Below are 26,201 nucleotides of genomic sequence, written 5' to 3'. Positions count from 1 at the left end.
ATATGACTTTTGGATTAATTCCTGAGTACAATATTTTCCTCACCCTCTCTCCCTTCCAAGTGTGGCAGATCCATGTTTATTTCCCCTTCTTCACTTTCTTCATAATGTATCCCTAATAAAAATCCTCTCACCTTCTAAAAGTAGTTCCTAAGTCTTGCCTCTGTCCCTTTCTCAAGATCTTCAGGCGACCCTCATTATTTTGGGTACCCAGGTGAAGGAACAACTTCCAGTGTTTACCTCAAAGGATAGTGGTGGATGCAGGGGGCATACTCCTTGACAGTTTTTTTTTTATTATTATTATTTTTTTCCTATGTCCACCAAGTACTCGGCTGCTCTGAGACTGTGTAGACCAGAATTGATGCAGAAGTATCTCTTCTCATGAAGAGAAAGATGCCCACTGACAAAACCATCAGGAAGATGCTGTACACTGTTGGCAGTAGCTGCTTAGTCCTAACATTTATACAGATTATAATGCAAAACATCCGGTGTTAATAAAGGAAAGGAGGTATAATTGCAACATTTTTGAGCAGACATAAAAAATGTTTGTTGCTTCCTAATATCCATATAATTCTATTTTTTCAATAAATTATCTCTCATAGTATTCTTCAACTTATGATTGTTACCAATGTGACATGACAATTTATGCACTGCTCAGATCCTCTGACAATAAGGGAAAACTAACTTATATTATGCATTTTATGTGGCTAGAATTAGGGTGACTACCATTGGCAATGTACTTTAAATGAATTAACAAATATAAAATAAATATAAAGGGAATAATTGGATGGTATGGACCAAGCATATAAAATACTATGTCAGCACTTTATGAACTGCATATGTAGGGAAGCAGTTCTAGTAGTGTGGGCAAGGGACTATAATAGAACTGACAACACAATGTCTACAGATGATATATTCAATTTCTGGGAGATCCAGATAGCTAGTTTCATGCTGTCACTTTTATTGAATAACACTGTTGGCAATGTTAGTGAACAATGTTCTAAAGCAACAAAACTCTTCATTGCAGTCTTTTCTTTATGGTTCTGAGCTCCATTGGCCATATATATACACTATGAACTATTCTGAAGTGTCTTCAGATATCTGGAAAATTAACCTAAATCTCTTGCTGACACTTCTTTTAGAGTTATGATTTTCTGCTTTGTTTGTCATGGAATTGCATAACATTTTTTAAAATGTCCATATTAGTTTCCACATTTGACTAGTGGCTCCATTTTTTTGTGCTGAAGACATTGTCACCATATGCAGCAAAAGTTGTCGAGTAGTGATAATTACATTTGCTATATTAGCTGAAGAATGTGGCATGTTCTTAAATGGAGAACAATTGTTCAGGTACCCTGATGGCAGTAGTCAGTGCTGAACCTACTGGCTTTTTTTCCTCAACTTCCCAGAGAGGGGGAACTTATTACCACACACTGCATCTCCTTCCTTGTCCTTGGGGACGTGTCTCCTCCCAAGCAAATGAAGGGAAGATGTGTTCCAAGCCTTGTTCTCATGTGTTTGAGCACATCATATAAGAACTGGGGGCTGGAAGATCTTCCTGGGCCCCACTGTGTAAATGCTGCCTGTATAGGCTGTCTCAGAGACATTACTCATATGTTGCATATGGTTATATAGGTCAATTTTATTAGTGATCGTGAATGAGTATTCCAGTTGACATTTTGATTAATTCAGTAAAAAAAACTTATTTAAAAAAAAAAAAAAAAGCTTACATCAGATTTATACTCTAACTATTGCAAGCTCTTCCATTGGAAAGGACTGAGAGATGTGGATGGAAAAAAAAAAAGACATGCTCCAAGCAATAAGATACTTCCTCTATAAGTGGGTTGGACCACATCTAGGATGATATAGGTCCTCTGCTGAACTGGGGGTCTAAAAAAAATTTAAATATATGTTTTGCACAAATATTTTACAACTAGCCGAATTAAGAGTACTCTGTGACAGTAATTTGCCGGTTCTGCATTGCCTATGCCAAAATATTTTCACTGTAATGTATTTTTTCTTCCTTAATTGGAAATATTACATTCTGAGGTATTCAAAGTATTTTTGTACTGTCAGTGCTATGTTATTTGACTTTGACATTGTCTCCATATAATTAGCAATCAGCGTGTTTATATTTTCACATTACAATGCCTTCCACTAGCTTCCAGCGGTTTATAATTATGTGAGGGATTTTGCTGTAATGATTATTCCTAGTTTCACAACTTTTGCTCCTTCACAGAGTCTTCTTGTCTGAAAATGTTTTGGTATTCATTCTCTTCTTCATCAGCAATTATTCACAGTGTCAGCAAAAAACAGTCTGATATAAATAATAGCAGAGCCAGATTCTAATGATACCCAAGTATATACATTGTGCATAATTTCATTTTCACTGCTTATTACATCTGATCTGTAATTTTGCTGTAGTACATACTCTAGTGTCAACGGAAATTATGAAGAAATAACGTAAGTGGTACTGTTAACTATATAAAGACTTTTTAGAAGTAATAGTTTTTATAAATATTAAGTATTTTTATGAAGTAGATATCAGTCATCATAAGTTAAGTTAGTTTTTGCCTGTACCATGACATCATTAAGTATTCATTTCATTATATTAGTAAATATACAAAGACATCAACAAAACATAACAGTTGTTACAGAGTGCTCATTTTTATGCTTACAAAGCAGTCTGACAAAATCTGAGGTTGAAATTAAATTCTCATTCTGAGATTAGTAGGTGTTTTAGTATATGTAACAAGTAAAAAGAATGTGATTTATCATCTAAAAATAGAAAGTCGCCAAAGAAAACTGATCTTTTTGACTTTATGTATAAGTGTTTAAGTATATGCTGTAATACAGAAAACTATCCTTGATATCATTTTCTAATGCATGAATATTAAAGAAGACATTGGGGGTGTGGGGCAGATGGGGGAGGGGTGTGAAGCAAAAATAAATGGTTATCAGAAAGTTTCTTATAATATATTTTTAAAGCCTTGGGTCAGGTTCTCTCTTGTGCTGTTTTCTACCGCCATTACAGCAAAGTTGGTAGGAAAGGTTAGCACTGATGTCTGCTACTTTATCACACACATTTTGCAATGATTATACTCCAGTTCAACAAAAATTAAGCACAGTTACTTTTACTTTCTCTAGAATGTTTTTTTTTTTGTCAGTTTACACATTTTCCCAGATACATTATGAAAACCCAAGCTCTTCTAGTTATGTAACTTCAAATTTAGATGTCAAAATTCTCTCTCTACGGATAGTGAAAATTATATTTGCTTGCCAGATGACTAATGACAGATTCAAGTTCCAATCTCATTAAGTAGATTCCTAAATTTGGTATATTTTTTTTCTTTCTCCTTCTAGAGACATCACTACATATTCTCCTCTAGATCTCCTCCCCTCCCTCCCCCCCTCCCCCCCCCCCGCCCCAAGCCTATTTATTGACCTAAGTCCAAAAAGCCTATTTATGGACTTAGGCACTTCGTGAGGACTGGTTCATCAAGTCAAATAACATTGAAATGCAATTTAAATTCTTTAACTTTCTTGACTGGATCAGCACTACATTTTCGTTTCTAAAAGCTAGGAATCATTCTTCGGACTCCTTTGGGTACATTTCTACTGTCTGTTTTCTGCCTCAGGCCAGGAACCCAGGCACTCCTGTGCCAATTGCTGTGAATCTTTGATGTCCATCCTGTGCAAGCACTAGCCAACTGGAGAAGGATGTTGTTATAATGATGATTCTTCCAGGAACCAAATCTGGGTCAATTTTTCCCCAGCTCTGTCTGCAGCTTTGTCATTAATGAAACTAACCAGCTAACTCAGGATACTACCTGAAAGGGCAATCAGCTTCAGTTCAGTTCCTTTAGCAAAACAAATTCACTGCATAGATGTCTTCATAAAGATGCCTTTATACGGCTCTCACAGAGAACAGCATACAATGCCAGCGTTTTTTATAGTACTTATAAAATAGAATCATAGAACTGTAGAATGCTTTGGGTTGGAAGGGACCTTAAAGATCATGTAATTCCAACCCCCCCTGCCATGGGCAGAGACACCTCCCACTACATCAGGTTTCCCAAAGCCCCATCCAACCTGGCCTTGAACACCTCCAGAGATGGGTCGCACACAACCTCTCTGGGCAACCTATTCCAGTGTCTCACCACCCTCCGCATGAAGAATTTTGTCTTATATAAAATCTAAATCTACTTTCTTTTAGTTTAAAGCTATTGTCCCTTGTCCTATCAGTACACTCCCTGACAAAGAGTCCCTCCCCAGCTTTCCTGTAGGCCCCCTTAGGTACCGGCAGGCCGCTATAAGGAGCGGCCTGGAGCCTTTCCTTCTACAAGCTGAACAACCCCAACTCCCTCAGCCTGTCTTCATAGGAGAGGTGTTCCAGCCCTCTGATCATCTTCATGGTCCTCCTCTGGACTTGTTCTAATACTTCCATGTCCTTCTTGTACTGGGGGCCCCAGAACTGAATGCAGTGCTCCAGGTAGGGTCTCACAAGAGCAAAGTAGATGGGGAGACTCATCTCCCTCCACCTGCTGGCCACGCTTCTTTTGATGCAGCCCAGGATACAGTTGGCTTTCTGGGCTGAGTTCCTATCCTAATGTTTAACTTAGAGTATGAGGAGGAACAAAAGAAAAGAAAAACATAAAAGCAAAGACTGAAATAATTAAATGATTAATGAACATTATTGTACAAACAACGATGTTGCAGTTTTTAATTTTAACATTTTAAATTTCCTTTTTGCCACACCAACACAAGCAGAAACCCTCCATTTGATTTGTCGGTACTTCTCAGTGAAATGAATCAGTACACGGAAAACTATTAAATATCTAATAACAAGTCAAGACTTATCTATAATTGGAATGACTCTGATTAATTGCTTAGAAAAGGCAACAGTCATTGAAAATAGAATGCAGTTCTTAGGAACCAGCTATGCATGAATAGCCTTGTTAGACTTTCCAGTAATAAGGAAAAAATAATCAGTTGTTGGGCTTGGGGATGAGCATGTAAATAGCTCAAAATTTTAGAACTGAGATGCGGGTATAATGCTTCTAGTTCCCATTCTGGGCAAGTATTAGGCTTACCACAACTCAAAATATTTCAAAAACATTCCAGAAATATTTCAAAAATATTTCAAAACATTTAAATATCTGTTAATATCTACAGAGAAAATACAATACGAATTTGCTGCCATTATATCAGATTGCTATTTTTACACAGCTAGCTGGTGCATTTCCATGCATAATAATCTAAAAAAATAAGGCTGATATTTATATGCAAGGTCCTACACGTGGGACAGAATAACCCTGTGCAACAGTACAGGGTGGATCTGACTGTCTAGGGAGTAGCTTTTCAGAACAGACATTGGGACAGCGGAAAGGAGGAAGCTGAACATGACTGTGCCTGTGCAGTGCATGCTGGGCTGCAGTAATGCAAGCATAGCCAGCACATCAAGGAAGGTGATAATTCCCATCTGTTTGGCACTTGTGAGACTACATCTGGAATGCTGTGTTCTGTTTTGGGTCCCCCACTATGACAGAGATATAGGAAAATTTGAACAAGTCAAGCAGGGCACCCCCACGAGGTTGTGGGACTTGATTGCATGATGCACAGGGAGAGAAGAAAGGAAGTGTGTGAGCCTGAGAGACAAATGATGGGTTTCACTTGCTGTCTTACACAAACAAAAGGGAGGTTATGGACAAAAGCAGTTTTTTTTTGGGGGGGAGGGGGTTACAAAAAGAAAGGATAAGGATAGTTACAAGCTGCAGCAAGACAAATTCTAGTTGGATCTAAGGAAAACTGCTCTTATATTCCTTATGAGCACTGGATGTGAAGGAAAGATACAGATTCTCCATCCTCAGAAATATTCACAATTTGTCTGGAAAGTTCCTTAGCTACCTGTTTTAACTCTGATATTAGCCTGGTTTTGAGAAGGAGGTCAAATGAGATGAGCTTGTGAGGTATTTTTGAAGTAAGCATTTTCATGATCTTACTTATACTAAAACACATTTTTTAGTAAGAGCCATAGTAGTTGTGTTTACAGGTTTGAATTATTTATTTAGGTTTGAATTACTTTTCTAGGAACAGAATGTATTGCTAAGATCTTTTTCATGGTTGGTTATTCCCTTTGAAAAGAGGAAGAGACTTTCTGCCTGTCTGCCTGATATCACTGAACCATATTATTGCCAAATACATAAAACCATTTCAACTATTCCAAACATTTGTGCTGTAATAATATGTGCATCATGTTTAGGTGAGAAGGCATAATAGTCAAAATATTTGTTTAATTCTCTATCACTTCAATCTTATTATTTCCCAAGGTTTTTTTTTTTTCTTTTTTCAGATATTTCTGACAATAAGTTTGCTGTTTGCACCAATAGTTTTACCAAAAAATTACAAAAATAAATACAAATTACAAAATAAACTAACTGTTGAGAGAATAGAAAAAGCAGATAATCATTCTCCCGGTACTCATTTGAACACTGAATAAAATGAGATTATAATCACATTTGTTCATAACCTTGGGAGACCAAAATCAATATATATTCTAAGCCACTTCGTATATTAACATGGGTAGAAATAACATGCATCATTCATAGCATGAACTCATGTAAATCATTCTATCAAGTCAAATTGATTTGGGAACAAACAGCCACTTATACAAAGGATAGTCTGGAAAGGAAGGAAGGAAGGAAGGAAGGAAGGAAGGAAGGAAGGAAGGAAGGAAGGATGGAAGGAAGGAAAAGTCTGAACCACTCAGCAAATACCAGCAGTATGTTTCTTATGCTGAAACTGTTTTTGTGTCCTGTATCACTAAGGCTTCTATTACAAACCCAGGGTATGACAGAATCAGTGAGTTCACTCATATCCAGCTCATTGTACCATTTTGTTTACTTTTTATAGCTGCCAGATTGCCAGAAAGAAAAGTTACAAATTCATATACCAACCTTTCAAAATTCATGAGGGTACTGCAAATATGTTGAAAGCAACTGAAGCACGGAAAGCAACAAGAGTTCAATTCAAGAAGAATTAGCTGGGAAAGGCTCTGAGTAAGGGAAAGATAGGAAAGGGGCTAGAAAAGTTAGGTTCCTTCTCTGGACAATACTCGCTCATCTGAGAATTTATATGGACATCACTGGAGACTGCCTTGCTCCTCCTTTGACCAGGGGCCAAACAAGTTAGAGAGACATTTTTAGCTTCACTTTCCTTTTTTGGACATTCTTTCAGATTTGAGCAGGTCATTATTTGGAAGAAAACTGACTACAAAAAAAAAAAAAAAAAAGCTTTTTCTTTTTATTTTCTCCATTGTCAGGCTCTGCCTTTTTCTGTGAAGAGAATCCTTGGAGCACTGATGTTTTGTCAAGTTATTTGACTTATAGATGAGCTCTTTTTATTTATTTTTTCTTCCTGTAAAAACAATGGTAATCACCTTCCATTAGTACCAGGCAAATTTCGGTTTCACTCCCTTAGCTTAGCTTATGAAGTGCCATCATGCATCCTGATGTGAAAAATGGATATGAACACAAACGTTTTTGACTCCAAGCTTATGTGTTCTAGCCAAGTGATCGGAGAGCCAGCAACTGAGTCATGTTGAACTCCAAGGTTTCCCATTTTCTTTGGAACTAGCTGTTTATTATCTGAAGCTTGTGTGGAACTGTTCTCCCAAGATTCCCCAAAATCAATGTAAATCATGTTTTCAGAAAGCTTGATGCTCATTTGAAGGCTTGACTGAATACAGAATTAGGGAAATGACAGAAAAATAAACACACTGACTGATTACAAAGGCATTTAAACTAGATAAAACAATAAACTCCATTTTTTCTCTGTAAAGTTCTCTATTAAGCTGTTGTAGGGAGGGCTGGCTTTGTAGTTTCATTAATATTCATGAAAAGAATATATATATAGTCACTCAACTGGCTTTTCTTTCTCTTCAAATACTTCAATGTTTTCCATCTTTAAGTTCCTCTTGTTTAACGTGGTTATGCATTTATCTGAGAAATCAGATAGCCACCCAGTTCCTGCATAAATACTCAGATGAAATGATAGGTCTTTGGCAGTGACTGTCAGTAAGCATTATTCTGAGACCATTTGCAGGAGAAATGCATGTTTCATAGTAAGTCTATAGCAGATGCATCAATTGTGTGTCAAGTGTGCACTTCATGAACTTTTCTTCTGTACTTCATAGATGGCGGTTTTCATCAGTTCTTTGCAATTCACCATTCTTCCCATTTTTGCCTTATGTGAGTTCAGAACCACAGTTCTTTACAACCACCATGTGCAGCTTATGTGATTTAAACACAGAATATGAAACTTGGGAGGGGTTACAAGAAGTATAATTGCTCCAAAATTTCCTTTATGCTTATGAGCAAATTGTGGTTCAAGAAAATGTCATTCTTTTGTGAACAGACCTAAGAAATACTTACTTCCCCATAATGCGAAGATATCTAAGATAGCTGTTAATGAAATTCTATGTATCAGGAATCTGCCAGACGTGAGAAATAATGACAGTCCTTTGGTAGTCTTTTTATCCCTTTGAAGCCTTGTTATTTGTAGCTAGCCATTGCAGTCTGGTACCTCAATGAAATATTTCTCACTGTTCTTGTACAGAAAGATGTCAGAACACTACTGTCTTCTTTCATGGTAAAGGACCAGAATGAAGGAAGGAACCAATAAGAGTGTACTTGATTTTTTACATATGCATGACTTTTAGGGATGTTCAGGCTATATCTACACCAACATATCAAACAGTGACTGAGTTTGAGCAATGGATCCCAGTCATTCACTCTACCTATTTGTCTGTTTCCAGTTTTGACCACTCCAGCTGGCTTTATGCAAGGTAAATCTGCAATTGCCCTTAGTGTCACTTGGTCTCAGGGCTAAACTATGGTCTTCTTTCATTTAGCATTATAGACAAAGCCTCAGATACCAGTTAGGTAAACAATATTTTACTGAAATGCATGGCGAATTTTTACATTAGACTGGCATTTCTAAAATTTTGAAGATTTTTTTTTTCCCAACTTCCACAGATATTCTTATGGAGATGGAGTAGAACTCATTCACTTATATTTTTAGGTAAAGAGGTATATTTTATTTAAAAATATGGGATAAAATTACCATTTGCCAAAAGCTAGAAGTGGAGGAGACATATTGTGTATATGCACTGATATAAGCAAATGCTGTGTTTTGGTCCCAGTGGGTCTGAGGGCACATTCTTCCTTAAGAAATCATGGTCAATTTGTTCACTGGCAGAGAAATACACTCCATAGGCTGTTGTCATTGCATGGCATGCATGCCCCAGCTTCTACTCCAGCATGTCAGAAAGGATATATTTGTAAGAAACAGCTGCTCTTTAATCCATCTGAAATACAGCTCACTGGTGCTCTGAAGGAATATTATCTGCTGCTTCTTTTTCACTCTCCTATTGTGTTAAGCAGATGCAATCTGATCATATGCATGAAGTCACGATTCCCTAAACTAAAATTTAATTCAAGAACAAGACATGTGTTATAATTAAGAGTAAAGAAAATTATTGTAGAGTAAAAGATAAGGGAATAAGGAGAAAAAATTTCAAGCAAACCCACAAAAACATTGGAGTTTCTATGTGACGTGTGATTTAAATTTAGATTGCACATACCCTTCACTTCTCCTCCACTTATGCATAACATACAGGTGCTAACAAAATCAGCCAGCTGGACTTCTGTCTTGACCCACAGGCAGGCTGGGTGATGCCTTCTGAGCTAGTATCTTGCTTCTTATTTATTCTATCTCTTCAGTATCTATTCTTCTCCACAGTATCCACCCTGCAGTTGTAAATGCCTAATGCTAATAGCATCAAATATGGTAATCAGAGAAACAAAGCTTCTTTCCTACCAACTGGCACTCTCAAATTTACTCCCTAAATACCACCTCGCTGAGCCTCCTGTTAGGTCAAACCCCAGCAGATGCTGTAATGCTTCTGTTTCAGCTTCTATCACCACACTTCAATGAAAGGAAGAGAGGATGTCAGCCAAAACAATCCATACTTGGAAACTAAACTATAATGTTAACTGAATTACATCTTAATCAACAGGGAAAAAGCAACAGCACTCAAGTTTTAACTCTAAGTTTCTTTAGTGCTTCATTTCAGAACTTCAAAGACAAACTTTTTTTTTCTTTTTTTTTTTTTTTCTGTGTATGGGGGATTAAAAAAAAACTCAGCAAGGTATCTGACCCACAAAACCTTTAATTGTTCAACCTTGACAGATTGCAAGGGCAAAAACTCACCTCCTGTTTTGAAGAGAGGACTGCATGGCAGATATATCTCACTCCTGTTTTGGGGAAATATTTTTTTTCTTTTTTTTTCTGCACCCTCTGGACCTGTTACAGAACCCAGCTTTTCCACGGAAATTCAGGAACGATAAAAGCTAAAGGACCCACTGCTGAGAGAGCAATTGTATGGGTAGAATATTTGTATTGGTAGTGTTACAACTATGGTCAATTTACATTAATTGTAAAGAAATGAAAGCAGAAATCAAGGGAAAGTTGCTGCCTTACCTTCTCTTTGAAAATTACAAGATAATGATTTTCACCTAAGAATTTTGTATTTTGAGGTGGTATCACAATAATTGTTCAACATTTGATAAAGGAAGAGTAATATACATTTGCTAAAGAACCCATTATTTTCCTTTGTTTTTGTTTTTGTTTTTGTTTCTGTTTTGTTTTGTTTTGTTACTAATTTTAGTTCCAATACTGTGTGTTCCACTCCTGGGGAAAAAAAATCTGTAAATGAACACTTCCATATTCTCTCTTCTGATGTGATTTTAAAATGATCTACCCTTTTCCTTGTTTAATCATATGAAATATCATATTGCTTGGTTATTTCACATGCATTGAACTATATGTAAAGTTAAATATCCCTGGAGCACTGCTACTATATTAATAACAACAACAATGTTCTTTCTGTACTCTTAAAAGGTGCTAAGAATTAAGAAGATATAAAAATGCTTCCCTCTTTATGATTTCAGCTGAAATGTCAGGACATATACTGGTAAACACATATAAGAAAGACTCACATGACCAGAATTCTTAATACCACAGAAGGAGAGAGAGGCAAGTATCTGTCATCTCCTGTACACTTGATGACAGGTTCACAGAGACTTCCAAACACACTGGCCTCAATGCATATGACTCCTTGATTCCTGTCATTGTATCATAGGATAATTCAGCTTGGAAGGGACCTCAGGAGGTCTTTTTTCCAACCTCCTGCTTAATCCGTGGTCACCTATCAAACTGGGTTGCCCAGGGCTTTATCCAGTTGAATCTTGAAAACCTCCAAGGATGGAGACAGACTTTCTGTAAAACCTCTTCCACTGCCTGACTGTCCTCATGGGAAAGCTTTTTCTTTATATCCAGACTGAACTTTTCTTCTGGAAAATGATATCCATTGTTTATTATCTTACCACTGTGCACCCTTGTGAAAAGCTTGGCTTCGTATATTCAATGACCTTTCTGTAGTCATTGGCAGGTGATGTTGGCTCACCTGTAGCTGCCTCTGCTCCTGGTTGAATCAACCCTGCTCCCTCAGTCCCTCCTCACAGTGGAAGTACTTCAGCCTCCCTACTGTCTCAGTAGCCCTCCTCTGGACTATCTCAGGTTTATTGATGTCACTTTTGTATTGAGGGCCCCACAGCTGGATGCAGTGTTCACATGTGGTCTAAGGAGTGTTATTTAAAGGGGGACAAGCCAAGCACTTGCCTAATATACTGGCTATATTCCTGTTACTACAGCCCGTGTTATTATTAACCTTCTTTGCTACTGGCCTGTGCTTGGCTGGAGGTGCTCACACCTCCAGCTTTTCTTCTGCAAAGTTGCCAAGGAGTCAATCCCAAAGCCTGTGTCATTGTAGGGGCTTCTTCCTTCCCAGGTCCAGGACTTGGCATTTGTTCTTGTTGAATTTTATTAGGCTCCTGTCAGCCTCTTACTCCAGCCTGGCAACCCTGTCCTTGAGGATATCAACTGGTCTCTCTAACTTGGTGTCACCTGCAAACTTTTCAAGAGTGGACTCCTTTATCATCTTCACTTCTCTGCTACATCTCTTGAATAAGCAAAGGGCCAGTACAGATCCTTGCAGCACTGAAATTTTTACTCATCTTCAGGTAAACTATGGCCCATTAAACACAACCCTCTGACCTTGACCATCCAATCAGTTTTTTACCTATCTTATTGTCCTATCCAGTCTGTAAAATCCTAACTCCTAAATTGGATGCAACAATATAGTAAGAAATGGTGTTGAAAGTCTTGTTAAAGTCAAGGTAAATGAAATCTCTTTGACCACAAATCTAGTTAGTGTCCAAGCAAATATGTATACTCTGATTGCAAAAGTCTCAACGGAATGTTTAATTTCAAAAGCAAGCCAACTTCGAATCTATATAATTGTATGTATTCACTAGGTTTTGTTTAACTGTCATTTCTACACAATAATTTGCAATGATTATACCTGGAAAGATCTGTCACTGAAAACAAGAATTCTCTCCCTCCCAGATCAATTTTGCCAAGGTTTAGTACAGAGCAAAGAACAATTTTTCACAGCCAGGCTAGGAAGACCTAACCTTAAGTTACTTTAGTGGAAATGACAATGGCCTCTCTTCATTCAAGTGTAATTATTCTACTTACCTTTAATGTAATTTGACTAATGTATTTGTATTGAGAATATACAGTGAAAGAAAAGTTGGTTGTCTTTATTTTTGTTTTTGTGTCATTGCATATAAAAGCTCTTTATTTCAAGATTTTGACTTTGGTTTTGAATAAGCTCACTACTGATTTCCAGCTTTGGAAATAATGATGAAAAGATGGCTCGACACAAGAGGAGTCTTGCAGGCTGCCATACTTGTAACAGCCATTACCCCCTGTAAACTTTCCATCTAATCCTGAAAATCAAGTAAAATTCCCTCAAACAAAACTCTGGAATGCAGCTTTACATGATGTTTATTTCTCTACATGAAATCCAAAGTCATCATTCAATCTCTGTATGTTGGTGGGAGCTCCCAAGCACTTGATTTTGCTGGGAGGAAAATGCTACCTGTATGAACAGTATAAGTCCTATAAAGCTATTTGCCATGGGTTCTTTGCCAGTTCCTCTGTAAGGCAGATACATGGGTTATGGTGGTTAAAGGAAAGCTATATTTCATCGAAAAGTGAAGAGCAGGTTCAAGTATGGACAACAGTTCAGTACCGAGTCTCGTATATTTCTATTAAAATTGCTGACTGTTAGTCTGTATGTAGCCAGAAACATAACATTGTTTAGGAAAAGTTGATCTGAGACTATGTTTGATCACTTTGTTAGACCAAACACAACCTGTCCAGACTGCATGAATGATACCTTCTCCCTAAAGCAGGACAAACAATTAGCATGTTCCGTCTTTACACTCCAAAGAACTCTAAAATGATGTCTAAGTCCGTGCTTAAACACGACTGTGTATAAACAATGTAGATGAGTCTCTGTGGGAAACTCAATTTTGTTTCTGAACTTTCTGGTTAATATAGACCCAGAAGGGAAGTTGTATCTTGGACTGCCAAAGAGATTCCAGTAAACAGACACTCCAGGTTCATCTATCTCACTTTAAGGAGCTTTTCTAGTTCTCAGAATAGAATATCAAGACTTTCATAAAATTAGCTTAAGGCTATTGTTACTTACCTTCCAGAAATTTTGTTCTATCCTTCTTAAATAATTTTACCTTCTCTTTACCCTGTACAACACATCTAGTTATCTCATGCCTCCTCTGCAATCAGTGGAAGGACCGTAGGTGGTGCCAAAAATGATTTTGTTCTTAGACAGCCTGAGTTGCTATCTGGAAATGTCTGTCTCTTCCCATCAAATATGAAGAGACCCTAGGCTAAGATGCTGATAGGTACCTTACTTAAATACCTGGTTATGTGGAAGGACTCACAGCACCAACCAACACACTACAAAAATGGCTATTTCTGGTTTCAATATACATGCCATTAAAAGGGGGGGGAAAGAAAAGAAAAAAAAAAAAAAAAGGAGTCCAAGCCTTGAACTACTTTTATTAATAGTGTGTCAAACCTTTTTTACCTTCTGTTACATTTTCAGCTTGGCTTAATGTCAAATGCTGCATAACTGAGTCATGTCTTTTTGTGAACCCTAACAGGGTTGCTAATGAAACCTTTAAGGTTAGCTATTTAAAAGAACCTCTAATTTAAATGAATACATTACCCTGCTAATTAAATATTATTATCTTTTCTTCACAGCAGGAAGTGTAAAACATTTCCTTTTCCTCTTCATCCACCTAAAAAAATAATGAGCCAGATCTTGTACTTGAGCAACAGAGCATAGGTGCATTACACTCTGTGGACCTTCAGAAATTTCTGTTGAAGATCTGCACTGGTCTTTTCTCTTCTACAGATGCTAAGGACCCTACTTTTTTTTTTTTTCTTTTTTTTTTTCTCAACATTATTCAGGAATGAAACACAATCAGAGGAAAAAAAAAAAAAAGTGCATGATATGATAAAGAATATGCCAGAGGATGTTCGGCTCTGGATTCATTTCTCCTCATATACATTCACCTATTCACCTTTGGCTTTCCCCTGTTCTTCAAAATTTTCTGCAAAATACTTCCGTATCAACTTCTTACTTATTTGCAAGTGCTCACTAACATCAAGCCTATTCTCTCTCTGGCAAAAGAGTTTTCACTTTCTTAAAATCTTTCCTCAAAATATCTTATTTTATCTTATTGAGAGGTCTTAATTCTTTCATGTGTTGTACCGTTTGATATGCCCAAATGTACCCAAGATATCTGCACAAGACACATACCTGATATAGGAAAAGTGGGTTATTGTAAAAAGACAAAACAAAACACTGTTAATCTGTTGAGTCCCTGACACACCTTCTAATAGTGAGTGTAAAAGACTGGATGAGTCTGCAATCTCAGCTATTTGTCATGGGTTTGCTAAGCATTTACATAGGCTGAAAGAAAATCAAACCCAAAGCACTTACATATCAGATAAACAAACTACTTTTTGCGTATGTCTACAGAGCACAGCTTGCAACACATAACTTTCTAAATTGTCTATTTCCATTGCTGTGAAGCCAAATGTACTGTAAAAAGGAAAAGAACATTGAAAAAAAAAAAATATATGCTTTCAGTTCTCTTCCCTGTTTATTCTGGTTCAATACACTCTTGCACTGGTTTTAAGTTGTGTCAGTCCCATAATCTAACACTATATAAAGTGAAACTACCAGGAAAGTTGAAGCAACACAGAAAAAGAAGAAAGAAAGTTATGTTTTATATTGATTAATGATAGCAATAAAATAAAACTGAATTCTTTAAGCAACAAAACTAGCAAGCTTTTCAAAATCTTCTATTAACAACTCAGATTTTTTTCAATTCTTTCTTCAGTCCCCAAATCAGTACTTAGCAGATATTGATGCATTGTTTTCCAGACAACTGGAGCTGCAAATAACATCAGCAATTTCTTCTGGTGTTTTGCCCTCAAAAGGCATAATCAACTTTTTTTTTTTTTTTTTTTTCAAGTTTTAAAATAAAGTTAAAAATATTTTAAGGTAAAGAAGTGAATGAGAATGTATTTTCAGAAGCAAAGAAAAATGTTCTTTCTTGTCGCAAGACGACATTCTCTTAGGCTGGTTGGTCAACTTTAAAATGTCCATAAAATATCAGTAAAGCATAAGAAATTGCAGTTCTGCAACAGGCCTAAGCAGGATAATTGCAGTCCTGCAACAGGCCTAAGCAGGATCTTTATCAAGTACCACAAAGGCAGAAGCTGAGTCAATGAGTTCCATGGGCTGCTCTAAATGTACCCTCTTTATGCTGAGGTAGTTTAGATTCAGCAGAAAAGAAGAATTACATGGTTTGTTTTGCCATTGTCATGGATAGATTATACATAAAAGAAGTAAAATAAAAGTCTTATGAAATAAAGAAGAAAGCGATTCCTGTTATATTACACCCTTCACCATGAGGAGTTGCAATCACACTTGTACCATATTTATTGCTTTCAATGTGTTACAATAGCACATACAGGACATAAGATCTGCTCAGTGGGACTGACATGGAAATTTATCTTGAAGCTCTGAGGCTATGAACTCCGGGTTGGCTATGTCCCAAAGCCCACCTTGCTATCTGATCTGAAGCACCCTTGTCAGTTTCACCAGTCAGGACTGAGACAATCATAGAATCACAAAATCATAAAATAGTCCATGTTGAAGGGATTCACAAAAATCATCGAGTTCAACTCCTGGCTCCACACAGGACCACCCAAAAATCAGGCCATGTGTCTGAGAACATTGTCCAAATTATTCTTGAACTCTGGCAGGCTTGGTATTGTGACTACTTCCCTGGGGAGCCTGTCCCAGTGCCTGACCACCATCTTTTGGTGAAGAACATTTTCCTAACCCCCAGCCTGAGCCTTCCCTGTTCCAGCTCCATGCCATTCCCTCGGGTCCTGTTGCTGTCTCCAGAGCGCAGAGCTCAGTGCCTGCCCCTCTGCTCCCCTCGTGAGGGAGCTGCAGGCTGCCATGAGGCCTCCCCTCAGCCTGCTCTGCTCTGGGCTGAACAGACCAAGTGACTTCAGCTGCTTACATCTCCCCATCTAGACCATTCACCCATCTTCATACCCCTCCTTTGGACAGTCTCTAATAGTTTTATGTCCTCCTATTTTGGCATCCCAAGCTGTACAAAGTACTCAAGATGAGGCTACACCAGTGCAGACAGCCCCAAGACAGGATAAATTGTGGCACTCTCCATGGTTATTGCACCCTCAAGGAGCAGTCCTTCAAACAGAGAAGGGAGTTCACGCCCCTCCTCAGGAACCCTTTTCAGATACATGTATGAATATGGCACCAGGCAAGTCAACATACAAACAGTTCAATGACTGCATCAATAGCCAGCAGGAACAGACAGCAACTGAAGTGATCATTCCACTGAACCTGTAAGTGACTGGGATTTTACATACTTACAAAGGACAGACAAAAGCTGAAGATACCTGTATTATATTTGTGAATCTAATACGCAATCATCTTTCCGAAGTAACATGCAATCTGGTGTTAGAGGAAGGACTAAAGTCCTGTCTGATCTACTTAGCCATACTGTCTCTTGTGTAACTTGGCCTTAGAAACAAAAGAACTTTCCTTTATGATCCATGTGTCTTTTCAAGTATTTCTGGTCTCAGGAATTCTGTTTGATCTATTCTGTCTCAAGATGGAGTCACTAAATTAGGGAAAACAAGATTCAATAGAAATGCCTGAGACTGCATGGATCTGAGACACTGTTTTCCTGATGGTCAGCCTAGGGAATAATTGTCTCTAAGCCACTGAGACTGGCAATTTAGCCTTTTTTGTGATACCTCCACTGGTCATCAGAATTTATCAAGTGTTTGGCTAGAAGGAAATGGATAGAAGATCCACTGCTGGACTGTGCCAGTGGAGATGGTCTAAGGATGATCTAGTGAAGAGGGAATGAGACGGGGAGGAATGTCATTCTATTTTTTTTTGCAAAAGAAAGCCAAGCCTCTCTGTCAGGATTGCTTGTTAATAGTTTTGTATGAACATTTTATTTTCAATATGAAAAATTAGAATTTCAAATGCCACCAGTCAAACTTGAGATCTACATGGCTTTCACAAACATAAGTCCTTGTTTGTCAAGCCAGTGCCATACTCAGCACCTCTCTGTCATTTTTTCTACCTTAAGTCCTGGAGCTATAAAGTCTAGAAGGACTTATTTTCTACCAAAAAAAAAAAAAAAAATCTGACCTCTCCTTAGACATGAGTGCACTAACTATTTTTATTATTATTATTTTTTTTTTATTTTTTTTTTAAATGGGGAACAGAAGGGAAGAGAGAAATCTCTGTGGAAACTTGGTGGAGCAAAGGGCTATATGAAAAGAATGAGGAGACAGGCAAGCTTGCTTTGCTCGTCTTTTTTTTTTTTTTTTTTTTGGTCAATAAACATTAATCTTAATGGAGGGAGACCTACCAAACAGGGGAAAATATCTCACCACAACAGTGTGCAGAAGTTTTGGTCAGCTAACTGTTCAAATGTGTCTTGGTTAAGCAGTCACTTTATCATAGGTCAGTTGCTCCTAGCACAGATATGGAAAGGTTGGATCTTGGACAGGAGGAGAGAAGGCTTTGTGTGAGAAAATCCTAAAAGATATGTGAGAGAAGAAGAGTTGCTTAAGAGCATTGTGGGAGCTAGGAAACAGAAAAAAAAATAGAAAGGAGTTAATGCTCCTCCTCAAGGTGGATGCTCATATGAGCTCTTCCTGCTACTAGGGCAGTTACTAAGACCTGAAATAACATAAATTATTTGAAGCTTTTGGACTTTGCCAAAATGACCTGTAGAGAGGAATGAGGTTAAACATAGCTGTTGGTGCAGCTACAGTAGCATGTGTGGGGAGCACAAAGGAGTAGCCGCAGTAGGGAGGAGGTGGCAGCAGTCAGGAAGGACTGAAGGTGACTGTGGGAGGATTAGAGGCAGCCAGCAGAAACAAATTCCTCCACAGCTCATGCTGGGGTTCATCTCTCAGCAAAACTAATGAATCTGAACTGTAGATTAGGTGCTCCTGCAGGGGATGGTGGAAGAACAGCAAAACCACAGGCAAGTACATGGAGGGAGTAAAGAGAGCTGTAAAATTCCTATAGGTATAGGTCTACATTCCCAATGAAATATTGTGTGTGTGCTACCTTATTTATCCACTATGTTAAAGATTTTTTGTCTCTCATATTTTGCTTCATAAGCCAAAGCTTTACGGCTTTAAGTATTAAAAAAAAAAAAAAAAGTTCCTGGGGCTAAATATATCCCAGGTTTCTAGGGAAGCTTGTTGGTGCATTAGTAGTGACTCCTTCAAACCATGCGCGAACTTCTGTTGCTTCCAGTCACATTTTAATAGAAAGGTTGTGCATTGCTAGTTAGGGATATGCAATACTGCTTGTTCTTGCTTAAGGCAGACATCACAGCAGCATTTCTTTTAAGGATAATGCAAAAAAAGGAATTGAAATGAGAGACTGACACTGTACTTAATTAACAGCAAGTCTCCTCCTTCTTGAGTTAATTATTTCTACCAAGCATTCAAAATAAAAAGATGCTGGTGTCAGTTCATGAATAGTTTAAGTAGAACTGGGTTGAGATGACTGGAACTTGTGTGCAGCATATAGCATTCAAAGGTTATTGAAGCCTTCTGAGACGTCATTAAAAAGTTAGTGCTGAGATTCATTTCCCCTTACGTGGGCTCTCAGCCTTCAGAATCTAAAATCTCTATTACCACAGGGTAGAAATTGCAGTTGATGCAATCAGGTGTCTAACTTGCATCTATATTTTCAATGTCTACTGAAGTAATTCTTCTAATTGAAGTTCCCTGTTTCCTTACACTGAGAGCAGAAAGAGATGTCTTCAGAGTTAACTTAGATATCTTGAGAAGATGGGATCTCCCTGTACACATACACCTCGCTTTTGACTGTATATGGAATTTGCTCACATACTTTAGGATTGCTTCACCATGCATTTAAAATGTAGGAAAAATTACATACCCACATGAAACAGATGTGCTCTCACCCTGTAATTAAATATTTTTTTTTATTTTTCTTTTCCAGCAGCAATAACTGCAGGTTCCACTGGGACACCTATACTTCATTAAGTTCTGAGGTAATAGATAACCAGTTAGAATAAGACTTCAAGCATATGTAGTAGATAAGCTACCTTCATAATTTATGCTTTTTAACAGTCTGTGGAGTCTATATCTGTAAACACAGAGACATTTACATGATCTACAAAGCAAACATATGACCTGCTTAAGAATACCTGGCTCTTGCCTGGCAAAATGTTTATCAAACTTTTTGAATACTACGGCTGAGAATCTGCAGAAATAAGTCTTTTGGAGACATGATCCTAAACCTACATACATCACTCCTCTCAGTTACGAGATTCATAGACTAAACACATCTTCCTTTGGTGTTAAAAACGTCCAAATATTCAGTCTTTTGTGTGTGTGTGTATGTGTGTGTCTCCAAATTCATTTCTCCTCACATAGTCAATAATTCAAGCTTTTACACCTCAAAGAATTTTAATCAGAAATGCATTATAATGGCCACTAAAGTTACTCAAAATCAATCTGTGGTTCTAAAGGAAAATTAACTCAGACTTTTAAACTGTATTGCTGCCAGAGGAGCTGTATGGAAATTTCCAGTGTTTCCAGACATATTTTGTATTCCATGTTAGAAGAAAATGCCAACATTTCCAAAAGAATGACAGTTTTAACACTAGAACATATTACTTAGAACATGATAAATTTTTATTTTAGTACTTTCAAATATACTTCTCCAGCCATTGTTGAAATATTCAATTATAATAAGGAATATTTTTTACTTTTATAATATTTATACTGTTTTATACAATAATATGATATGTATGATATTAGGTATAAACTTTTCTTTGTCAAAAATGGTGAAGTCCAAGCAAAGTAAGAAACAGTAGTGAAACAAAATGCTTTACTGAAACGAAGTATTTAGACATCAATGTGAAATGACAGATTTTAAATGATTTGACATGTTTTCATTGAAACTTTCACTGAATTTCTGACATTATTGTGAAACAATTCAATTCCAGGGAGGCTTTATTTTATATAGAAAACTGGTGAAAAATGGAAGATTGCAATTTTAAAAGTTTTGTACTGAAAAGAGCATACAGCTTGTATTATCAGTGACAAAGCTAACTTTATCTTGTATCCTCATTTTCTTAGAAAACAAGAATTGATCCATGTAATATGAATATTATATTGTTGTGTTTAAGATTTAATTAACCAATTAATATTTTAGTGACATAATAATTTAGTGATATAATAATTTATAATGTATAATAATTTATAGTGATCGTGATATAATAACTTAGTATATAATGTAGTATGTAATATAATGCATAATATATTTTTTATATATATAATGTATAATTTATAATATAGTGATATATTAATTTGGTGATATAATAATTCACTGCAAATAAGTGAGCAAGGTAGTTTGAAGCTGATTTCCCTGAAATATTTTCCCTCAAGTTCTAATTAATAAATTTTGTACATTTTTTAATCTAATTGTCTTTAACCATGCTAACTGTTAAGACCCTGTCCCTCTCTCCCTGTTTCTGTGTCTCTTTGCTAGTTCAGGCTCTACAAGTACCAATGACTCAGAAATAAGCCTGCCCCTGGGAACTGGGAACTTTCAGAAGACCAACAAGAGACATTTGGAAAAGTTTTAGTAATTAGACAGCTAAATCCTTATTGAAAAAAAAAAAAGGTTTCAGCTCAAAAAAAAAAAAAAAGTACTGGGAAGAGAAATGAAAATTTAGCAACTGTTCTATGTTTTAAATCAAACTTTTGAAAAATAATTCAGGATCAGAAAAAAATGTCCTTCTTAATCTTCAAATATTCTGATGTTTTTATTTCCTATCCTGCCATGTGATAGATCTGCCTTCACATTGCTTTTGATTTCTCACTCACTCTTCTACCACAGAACTGATGTTTCTCAGTAGAACATAAAATATTTTTTATTAGATAGAAAATATATATATTTGTATAGAAACCCTAATGATATCAAAAAGACAAGGTAACTGTAGGGTCTCAGGAAAAATGAAATTTCCAAAGGTATTTCTTACTCATTTCTAATAAATCAATATTTTAAAATTATTTTTTTTCTTCTTCAAAAAACTGTTGCACTAGGAGCCAGAGACAAAGAAGGTGTCTTGGCCTTTTACCTGCTACTTACAGAGGAATAAAAAGATGATAACAGTAGAATAAGAATGGGAAAACAACAAACAAAACAAACAAAAATAAGCTAGTATCTATTTATTTGAAAAGTGTTGGAGAAACGGTTAACAGGTTAATATTCAAAATTTCATGTTTTCTCTTTGTTGGTAACTGAATGTCTAATAAAAAAGCAAAATGAGATAGTACTGCCAGTAATGACAACCACACCCTGCTACCATGTTTGAGTTCATACTACAACTGTTTAAATGACATCGACCAGTTAGTATTGGGCAGGCCAGGCAAGACAGAGATGTAAATTACAAGTATAATTATTCAAATTGCCCTAACAAAAGTTATTGTGAAACCAGAGGATATTGATTCACTCTGTTAATCTCCCTGCTCTTTATTTCAGGTATGTGGGAAAATTAGTAAGCATTTTAGTAAACACTTCTTCCCATTTGTGTAGGTATATGCGTAATACCTAAACAGAACCATAGGTAAAACAGGATAATTGAACAGTGGGAGACAATGTGGTTTTACTGGGATTTCTCTATTATAAATTCCCAATATCTGAGACACATGTATTTCGCAATCAGTGGCAAAAATGACTATATCTACTCCTTATTATAGACTGCTATTATTCTCTGATATTTAATTGCACTGTTTCACTAAAGTTTTGCAATTTGCTTAAGTCAGAATGACATATGAGTCATATGGGACATATGAGAATAACTTTTGCTTGTGAATCATATACAGAATTGGGGATTTACCTTCTACGTACTCAAATGAAACAACAATTATATCACTCAATGTTTTTATTTGCTTCAGGAAAACAAGAAACTATTTCTCATTGTTCACTGTATGCCTAGAATGTAGCACGATGAAAATGTGACAGCCTTTATAAAACCAAACTCTCCCTTAGTTGAGACAATATTATACAGTAGAGAGTTAACAAATTGTTTGTACCCAATGCATAGTTGCATGACTTCAGAGAATCTCTCTTATTTGCTGCTAATTGTAGCCCAGGGAATGGTAGGTGTCAGGAATGGGCACCATAAGCATTGCCAGCTTGTTTTTTCTTACAACCAACCACCAACAGTGGTGCAAAATTAACAGGAAAAAAAAAAAAAAAAAAGTTGTACATTGGGTGTTCTGTCCCTTGTGCTAAAAAAAGTTGCAGCTAAGTACACAAAATGTACATGCTGATGGACACTCTGGTTCTGCCACCAAAAGCTGTGGAGATGTTCTTCACAGTCTTGTCAGACTTCATTCTTCAGTGCAAACTTGAAACGGTACATCTCTTTCTGCACGCATGTAAAAACTTCAATATTTTTAAAAGAAATGCAGGTATCCTCTGATTCCAATTGAACATCTGTATCAACCAACCAAACTCATGAATTTTTAACTGTTATGAAAACCAGTGCTCAGGTATCTCTATTTTGGATTTTATGGAAAGAAAAAAGAAAAAAAAAGATCTGAATGTCAACATTTTGGGGAATCATTCATTGCTATTAATCTTATGTTTCAGTATCTATTTATAATAGATACTTTCAGAAGAAACATCTCTGTAGATGTACCTATAGTATTCTGTAGCTGTTTAAATACATAACCTGCTTTTCCTCAGACACAACTAATACATAAAGTTATTTTGAAGTATGTTGTCTATATTTCTCATCCTCCTATTGAAGTTTACCTCAGAGCACAGCTACTGGAGACAGTGTCTATTCAGGTGTAAAAGGAAAAGAAAAGTTTCTTTGGATCTGTGCTATAACAAAATATTTCAGATTCTGATACTATTAAACCATAAAAACTTACTCAAATTAATCTAATTAAAATATAAGAGATCTGTAGAAGAAGAAGAAGAAAAGATAAGCAGCAATTTGTCTCATTTAAAAGGATGTATTTCAAGCTATTATCTATCACATTACTACTACTAAATATGCTTAAATATTCTCCATCACACTCACCTCTTTTTGACGGTACTTAATTGCCAGTTTCAGTCTTGCAAGATCATTGCCACTTTGTTCTTCTATCAGGCTATTATCATCTCTGTAATTAAGAATAATTTCCAATTCCCTGGAACTCCGTGTCTGATCCAGGAGATCTTTTGCAAATTGCTTGCACTGCCGTGACAGTTCCTCATATTCCGACTTAAATTCATTTTCGACTTTACTCAGTTCCTGCAACTCCCAGCTCAGTTGAAAGGCAGTAAGGAATGGATCCTCACTGGACAAAGCAATCAAGGATGGGCTTGCCAGAGCCTTGTAGATATTGAGTCTGGATCGAGAGTGCCGAAGGCTGTCCACATCTGAACTTGATATGCATTCAACGCAGTTACAGCGGACCTCATGTGGCCTGGGCACAGAGACCCCTTTTTGCACAAGGAGCTTTATGATCTCATAATTGTTGGTGTGGGCAGCCAGAATAATGGGTGTGATATCTGGTGTAAATTCTGAAAACTGCTTGTCCAGAAGTATTGGTGGCACCTATAAAAAATGAAAAACTATTATAGGCCTCTAAATAGAAAGAAAACTACAGAAAATTATACCATGAATAGTTTACCAGCTTCTACCCTCTCTGATGGATCTCTGCTTCCGACTGGAGGTGAAGGAAACACTTTAAATATAACAATTCAATTAACCATCATAGCCTCTTTTCAGTTCATAAATTGCAATAAACAGGGTATGATTTTTCATAAAGCCTTTTTGTATGTAAACAGTCCATAGGCAGCAATTCATTAGAGCAAATGATTAGATACACAAGGAAGAGTTAGACGCAAATGTTCCTGTCAAGTCTCTTGAAGCCCCAGCTGTGAGCAAGATGTAAACACTTTCTGGTCTCTCCCTTGTTAATTTCGGTTTTGTCAAGGAAAGAGATTCATGGAGGCATAATTGTGATACTCTGAAGGAAGCAGTGAACAGGGGGCAGGAAAGCTGAAGTTACAAAATAAAAATGGCAAGTAAATGAGGAAGAAAAGATACATTTCCTGAAGGAGAAGGTTAGAAACATGACATACAGAGAAGCAAAGATACCTGTTGCAAAGAATTTACTATCTCAAGGTTCATTTCTATATTTGCATGCACAAACATACTATTTTTGTAGTAAAATGGGACAGTTGGTAACACAGGGCTCCCAAAGAAGAAACATTATTTTTAAATTTCTGCTGTGTTCTGTATTTTATCAGAAGATTGTAAGATCTTTCATTTTATGTTTGTTTCCGTATTTTACAATATCTGACTCATAACGTCTTTCATATATCAAGACATCTTATTAGACTAGTATAATGAAGCCGTGCAAGTGTGATTAGCCAATTAATCAAAAAAAAAATGGTATTGGCAGCATTGCTTATGGACTACCTTTGGTTCTTAGTTCAGCAACCAAGTGCAAACTCAATCTGCATCAGGTGGAAGGTGACCAATATAAATCCAAGCTCATGAGTATCATATGTATCTGGATATGTAGATTTGTCTGATGTATGTATCCGTCACCATATAATCACGTTTCTTCAGTCTGTCTTCCTTCCATATTTTAGATCATTATATGATCTAGAGCACTTCTCTTTTATTACTCAATTTTAACTTCAGGACTTGTTTTCTTTTTCAGTCTATTCACGACTGAGTCATATCGTTGCAGAAGAGAACTGACAAACACAGCACATCTATTCCATTTCTGGATTTTCCAAGCTGAAAGTCAGCACAATGTTCAAAGTACAGAATACACAAAAACCACTTGCTAGCATTATCCAGAAGTTGAAGTGCTTGCCTTGTGCATCTCTGCTCACTACTGATATTCCCATGTAAGACCTTATAGGGCAATTCTACAACACAGACTGGCAATGAGAGACAGGACAGGACTGCTTGCTCTTGATAGATTTGCAGTGCTGCTAGGAAATAGTATTTTTATCAGTATATCAGCACAACAAGTAGAACAGTACATGGACAGTATTCACAGTACTACTCTCTGATTTTGTAGCTATCTTGGAAGCAGATGCGCAGTGTGACTTTTGTCATGCTACAAGAAGGCAGCAAGGTGCTTCGAGTGACAATGCTTATTTAGGAGGAGGAAAGGGAAAACATCTGACTAAAAGTTAGCTGAAGCCTAGGGAAGTATATGGCCACTGGAGGGAGGAAAAAAATATTTGAAATTAGTCTTATGACAGCAGTATTAGCTCATTGCCAAGTGGAAAAACATCCAAGAGAAGCTAATAAGAAACAGGTAAAGCATATGAGAGCAGTATTAGAATGAGGTGAGATGAACTACATTTTGAGTCTTGGGAGGGAAAGAAGTGGTGCAAAAAATGAAATGCACAGAATCAGGCAGAAATGCAAGACAAAAGAAAACTAGAATGAAATTAAACTGAAAACAAATAGTAGTCTGTGGATCTAAATCCATAATTAAAATCAATTGATCATGGCTTTTTCGTTTTGTTTGTTTGTTTGTTTTTCCTCCCTCTT

General features: G+C 36.7%; 1 protein-coding gene across 5 annotated transcripts in view; it reads right to left on the bottom strand.

Moving 5' to 3' along the window:
- The window catches only part of TRPC4 (transient receptor potential cation channel subfamily C member 4), a 166,073-nt gene that overhangs the window by 44,198 nt on the left and 95,674 nt on the right, over positions 1-26,201 (bottom strand). For 4 of the 5 annotated variants that reach the window (XM_040543339.1, XM_040543367.1, XM_040543345.1 and 1 more), the window contains exon 3: positions 23,715-24,233. In XM_040543339.1, the coding sequence (XP_040399273.1) occupies positions 23,715-24,233 (519 nt within the window). Of the gene's footprint in view, positions 1-6,953; positions 7,116-23,714; positions 24,234-26,201 lie in introns of those variants that run through there. The other variant, XM_040543378.1, reaches the window with a different exon arrangement.

This window comes from Cygnus olor, chromosome 1 (assembly GCF_009769625.2).
Source record: "Cygnus olor isolate bCygOlo1 chromosome 1, bCygOlo1.pri.v2, whole genome shotgun sequence".
In the NCBI taxonomy this organism is placed as follows: domain Eukaryota; kingdom Metazoa; phylum Chordata; class Aves; order Anseriformes; family Anatidae; genus Cygnus; species Cygnus olor.
The sequence above is the reverse complement of the archived record's forward strand: the minus strand, read 5'-3'. Positions and strand labels throughout refer to the sequence as shown.